Source organism: Candoia aspera, chromosome 7, assembly GCF_035149785.1.
Source record: "Candoia aspera isolate rCanAsp1 chromosome 7, rCanAsp1.hap2, whole genome shotgun sequence".
Classification (NCBI taxonomy): domain Eukaryota; kingdom Metazoa; phylum Chordata; class Lepidosauria; order Squamata; family Boidae; genus Candoia; species Candoia aspera.
In genome coordinates, this window is record NC_086159.1 from 8,574,675 (window position 1) to 8,580,697 (window position 6,023).

Below are 6,023 nucleotides of genomic sequence, written 5' to 3' on the forward strand. Positions count from 1 at the left end.
ACTTGCCACACTTGGCAAGTCAATATGGATCATTTGGCAGAACGATTGCAAATACAGATAATTTGGACATATGACCCATGATATATTTGCATGCACATTCAGAAATAAGCCCATTAACTACAGGGGAATTTACTGCCAGGCAAATTTACTGCCAAGTAAATGGATTAATTGTGGAGTCCTTGGTGCTCTCTGAGCCTTGTGGTTTTCTTGCAGACGTTTCATTGCCAGACTAGGCAACATTTTCAGAATTTCAAATCCAAATGATTAATACTTAAAAATGTGAATCCTCCATCACAAAAGTACCTTCAGTCCTTAGGGTAGATCTTCTCCACATTCTGCCACCAAAAGTCAACTTGAGATGATGAAGAAAACATTCACCAAGGCAATACCCACATTCTGGGCTTCCCAATTTAGGAGATCTGGTTTAGTTCTGCCCCTGCAGTACTTCAGAGGTTGCCTGAAAGCTGGTATTTCATTAAGCCTAAAGACTGAAAAATTCTCCTTTTGCCACTTATTTTCCTTTTCTGATTTCTTTTTCCTTCTTGCACTTGACCATAAGCTTATCTCTAAGCCAATTAGGGCATCTTTTTTGACCTATGATAAAACATTAAATAAAATATGCCCAGAAAGAAACAACAACAACTAAAACTGCAGTATTTGCTTAGGGACAAGTCCTATGCATTAGCATGGACTCCCTATGTGCAAAATCTATTGCTCCAGGAAAGCCAGATCAGCATGGTCCAGCAGTAGAAAAGAACATTCTCCAGAACATTTCTGTCTTTGTCTCATCCTGAACATGCACAAAAAAAAAAGCTAATTTGGTGTAGTGATTAAAGGCACCAGCTTAAAAACCGGGAGACGGTGAGTTTCTAGTCCTGCCTTAGGCATGAAACCAGCTCAGTGACTTTGCACCAGTCACTTTCTCTCAGCTCTAAAAATGGGGCAAGAACAGGACATGTTTATATAATTGTGTTATACATTTTGGATCAAGAACAGGAGAAGTACGTGAACATTGCAGCTCCAGAGGGTCCTGGATGAAACGGATTATCTGAACCCTTTTCAGTCGGGATTCAGGCTTGGATATGGAACGGAAATGGCATTGCTCGTTCTTATGGATGATCTCTGGCAGGAGCGGGATGGTGGCAGGGCATCTATCCTTGCTCTTCTTGACCCCTCAGCAGCTTCCGATACCATCGACCATGGTAACCTTTTGGGGCGGCTCAGGGAGTTGGGGGTGGGCGGCGTGGTTCTGCGCTGGTTCACCTCCTTCCTCCAGGGCAGGCCCCAATCGGTGGTGATAGGGAGCGAGAGATCCGACCCTCGGCCCCTCCTCTGTGGGGGGCTGCAGGGTTTGGTGCTCTCTCCGCTCCTTTTCAACAACTACATGAAACTGCTGGGCAAGATCATCTGTTGCCACGGGGTGAGGTTGCCGCGGGGTGTTCCCACGGGGTGACTCCATCCTCGAGTGAGTGAGGCTGTGGCCACCCTCTCTCAGTGCCTGGAGGCTGTGGGGGTCTGGATGGGGAACAACAGGCTTCAGCTGAACCCTGGCAAGACAGAGTGGCTGTGGGTCAGGGGCTCCTGAGTATCCAGGAATTTACCATCTTTGGTTCTGGATGGGGTGGCACTACCCCAAATGGACCCGGTGCGCAATCTGGGGGTTCTCCTGGACTCGGCTCCTGCTCGAGGAGCAGGTGGCAGCCATGGCCAGGGGAGCCTTTGCACAACTTCATGTTGTGCACCAGCTCCGCCCCTTCCTGGATCGGGAGTCCCTCCAAATGGTCACTCATGCCCTGGTCACCTCCCGCACAGAATACCATAATGTACTCTACATAGGGCTACCCTTGAAGAGTATCTGGAAGCTGCAGCCTGTCCAGAATGCAGCCACGTGAGCCCCAAGGAGGGCACATATAACACCATTGCTGTGCAAGCTGCATTGGGTACCAGTTTGCTTCCAGGTCCAATTCAAGGTGTTGGTTATCATCTTTAAAGCCCTACATGGCATGGGGCCAGGCTACCTGAGGAACCGCCTCACCCCCATCACATCAACCCGTCCCACCTGGTCAGGCAGAGAGGACATGTCACGGACCCTTTCCATGAGGGACTGCCGACTGACAGGTCCAGGAGGAGGGCCTTCTCTGCCGTGACACCTGCCCTTTGGAATAACTTACCCCCAGAGGTGAGGCTGGCCCCCTCTCTCCTGACCTTCTGGAAGGGGGTGAAAACATGGCTATACCACCTTGCTTGGGATGGGAGGGGGGATAGCCGTTCTTGGGGGTGGCTGGCACCGTGATCGTGCCAAGCATAAGATCCTATTGCCAATCTGAATTTTACATTTTATATCTGGTATTTTTATATTTTTATTGGTATTTATGTATATTTATATTGTATGGATTTTATATTGTACTGTTTTTACTGACTGTTATTTTATTATCTGTAAACCACTCAGAGTCATTGTGTATGAGATGGGCAGCAGAGAAATTTCATAAACAAACAAACAAACTACTTGGATATCATGTTCTCCAAATGTTACCCTGAGGTGAAAAGTCCTCACTCATTGCAAATTAAAATATTATTTATGAAATTTGACTGATCTGCTCACTGCGGCTAGTTCCGCATGTACCACACACCAGTAAGGTCTAGCCATTCAAGACTTAGCATTATAGCCCCATATCAGAAAGAAATGTAAAGGATCTTTTGTCCAAACTAAAACAAGTAGGGCTGCCTACCCATGCAATGCTGCATCTGAAAGCACCTCTGGACGCTTTTAATTGACACCTGGCTAGAAGAACTAGGATGACAAGAAAAGGAGTGCCACAAGTCCAAGAATACAGCATTCAGCCTGCCAGCTATGAATTACTTGAAACTTATCCCTAAAAGTGGCAAAAACTGTGAACTATATAAATGAATAGTCCCAATTCAGCCTATCAGTAATAGGCCTTTGGAAAGCTACTTGATTATCTCAAAAAAAGACAGAAGTGAAAATAATATAACTGGACAAGGCTGGAGTAAGTCTGAGATAAGATGAAAATTTCATCGAGTCTAAAAAAATGCACAGCATACAGAGAGACTTTACTTTTCAAGGCTTCCTTTTCTTCACTTTCCACTAGCTGTGAATATGAGTCCCAGACCTATCCAATTTACATGAGAAGGAAAGAAGTAAGTCCAAGCAAAGAACACTAATCCTACATAGAATTTTCCCTCTATATATCCTTATAGGCCTGCCCAAACACTGTTGAGCAGCTTAATTAAAAAAGGTCTTTAACACTGAGAATAAACTGAGCACATACAAATCTATATATGAAGTTCTGGAGAGCAAGGTAAAATAATCATAGTTTGTAACACGCTTGACCCTCAAGCCACCCTGTCACTTTTCCACGTATGATCCTCATAGCAACCGCAGAGCTGAACTTTGTATTACTTAAGGTTTATTTAGGGCTGTGCACAGTACTTCAACCACCAAAAAGCGCTTTGAGCACACAAGTGCACTAAAGAAGAACTTGTCTGCTTTGCAGCATCTTGGAGAATCCAAGCTTTCCTCCAGAACTGCCAAAAGCCAGGCTCCTGCACATTCCAATGGACTTTTGGAGACTTAATCAACATTCTATTATTCATAGCCTTTTTGGTATCAAGTGGGATAACTGCTTCTGTTAGGACAACCCTAGTATCTGGGTTTGAACAAGAGCAAAACACACAGTAATGATTTGAAAGAGAATCATAAATAATGCAAGCATAAGTTATTCTTAAACTAGCTTAATAAAATACAGTAGGCAAAACACAATGTCTTTGACAAAAATGTACCTGAAGGTCTAGCCAAATCCCCAAAAGCTTCTATCCACCTGCTTCTGCCTGACAGTGATTGAGCTTGCACAGCACCCTGAATGATTGAGATGCCAAAATCATCTCTTAGTCCTCCTCCTCAACAAACGGAGAAAACTGGGTGACTAGAGTAAACCAGGGCTAGGCCACATGCACTCCTAGGGCCCCTTTTAAAATCTCTTGCGGCCAACACTGACCAAAACTGCTGAAAATGGAGAGCCTAACTTCCTATTATTTTCACATGCGTAGCAAGCCCTGGAAGAAGCAAAAAAGCACAATCTTCCTCAAGTGGAGCTCAGCTCTCAGTAACTGCATGGGCCTATCCAACAATAGGGAAGTGGAGATTCCTCTCCTTCTTCTGGGTGTGCTTGCAACCTCTGATGTTATCTACACCCTGGGATTTCCTGGTGGTCCCCTATCCAGGAACTAACCATAACCACGGCTGACCCGCCCGCTCGGTTTCTGAGAACAATCCAGACCACCCAGGGGCTGCTCCCTTCTGTGACAAAACAGCCACAGCCCTGCCCCAAATCTTTAAAAGGCTCATCCGCTCGCCTACTCAAAGCACCGTCGTTCACAGGTCAAGTGGCCTGGAGCAAGGAAGCTCCCCTCCCCGCCCAACTTTCCTGGCCCACGAGGCACGAGCAGCCCTCACGGGGCCCCGCTGGAGAAGGCCGGGGGCGAGGGAGCGCCGGGCCCCAACCCCAGCAAGGCCGCGGGCGCTCCCCGGGGGACTTTGGGCCGGTGTCGCCCGGCCCAGCCTACCTCGCAGGGGCGTCGTGGCGAGGGGGAGCGGGCCTAGAAAGCCGAGAGGCAAGCGAGCAAGGAAGGGCCCCCCGGCCAGGGCCTCCCTCTCACTCACCGCCGCGTCCGGGGCCGGGCGGGAGACGGACGAAGCGGTTGAGCAGCCCCCCGGGCGGGGCTTGGGCCGCCGGGCCGTCGCCGCTGCCCCCTCCGCGCTGCCGGTTGCCGTCCCAGCCCTCTCCATCGGCCGCAGACATGCTCGCCGCCGCCCCGGCCTGGCCCCGCGTCCCCCAACGGCCGCCCAGCGGAGCCCACCTCAGCCGCCTCAAGGGAGCGCGACTGGGGGGAGAGCGGAGTCCCCCGCGCGCGGCCAATCAGCCTCACCCCTGCCCCGCGCCAGCCAATCGGAGGCGCGCTTGTTGAGGGCGCGCTGGCGAGGCGAAAGGGGAGGGCGAATTACCATAGAGAGCCGTTGCGTTGACCACCCAGGCGGCACCACGTGACCGGCAGGAGACGCGGCTTACCAATCCTCCCTCCGCTTCTCGAGGCGCGCCCGTCCCGGCGTCAGCACGGGGCGTAGGCAGAAGCAATCGAAGCCAGAAAGGCTTCTCGCGCCCTCTTCGTAGGGGCTGATGGGGGTTGTAGTTCTGCGATAGGGATGCCCCTAGCTGCAAAGTACAATTTTCGGGAGACTCGGCGGCGAATGGACCATAGTACTGAAATCATCTGGGAGTGGGTTGCATCTCAGATTTCTGCAGTCCAACTTCGTCTTCCACAGCCAGTGGCTGGGGATGATGGGAATTACAGTGACCACATTGGAAAAGCAACAGGTTGGAAAGGCAGACTTTAAATAGCCTCTCCAAGGTCTCAGTTGAGTCTCCCACCCAGCCAGGGGTGACGGTCGGTTCTTTGCGGTGTATTATATTATATGCGCGCTCCCCTGGGAGGTTGGTTTACTGTTCAGTGGATTGTGTGAATCCAGAAAATGGGTTTCAGCACGTGCAGGCAACCCGGCCTGAAAGTTCCTTTCTTAATCAGACCCCGTTTAACTGGCCAAGCCAGAAGCTGAAGCTTTCTTGCTCAGGAAGTGGTTGTTGCCTATTCTATTTTAGACCATGGCAAGTCCCCCCCCGCCCCCTCTTGAACTCGTGCAAGGTTGACCTCTTCGTAGGATGCTCTCGCATTTTCACACGTAACGGGGGTTTGGGAGACTTTAATTTGTCCGTCTCCAGGGGAGGCGCTGAAAAGCTGCAGACCAGGCAGGCATTCATTTAACCGATTTATATAGCCGAACAATATTACAAGTAAAAGCAATTATATTAATAGCTACAAAAATGCAAATGCATAACGGCCGAGAGAAATACAACTCTCCTTCATCACCAACACGATTCCTCCGAGGCGGCTCCCGGTTCTTGGCGTTGCTCCCCTGGAGACCCAGCCAGGAAGCGGGTTCAGAACCA

General features: G+C 49.8%; 1 protein-coding gene across 4 annotated transcripts in view; it reads right to left on the reverse strand.

Moving 5' to 3' along the window:
* KLHDC10 (kelch domain containing 10) overlaps positions 1–4,892 on the reverse strand; it is a 40,414-nt gene extending 35,522 nt beyond the window's left edge. For 2 of the 4 annotated variants that reach the window (XM_063308953.1, XM_063308954.1), the window contains exon 1: positions 4,682–4,892. In XM_063308953.1, coding sequence (XP_063165023.1) covers positions 4,682–4,820 — 139 coding nt within the window. In that variant the 5' untranslated portion in view covers positions 4,821–4,892. The remainder of the gene's footprint in view (positions 1–4,681) is intronic. The other 2 variants (XM_063308955.1, XM_063308952.1) reach the window with 2 other exon arrangements.
* Positions 4,893–6,023: the final 1,131 nt, after the last annotated feature.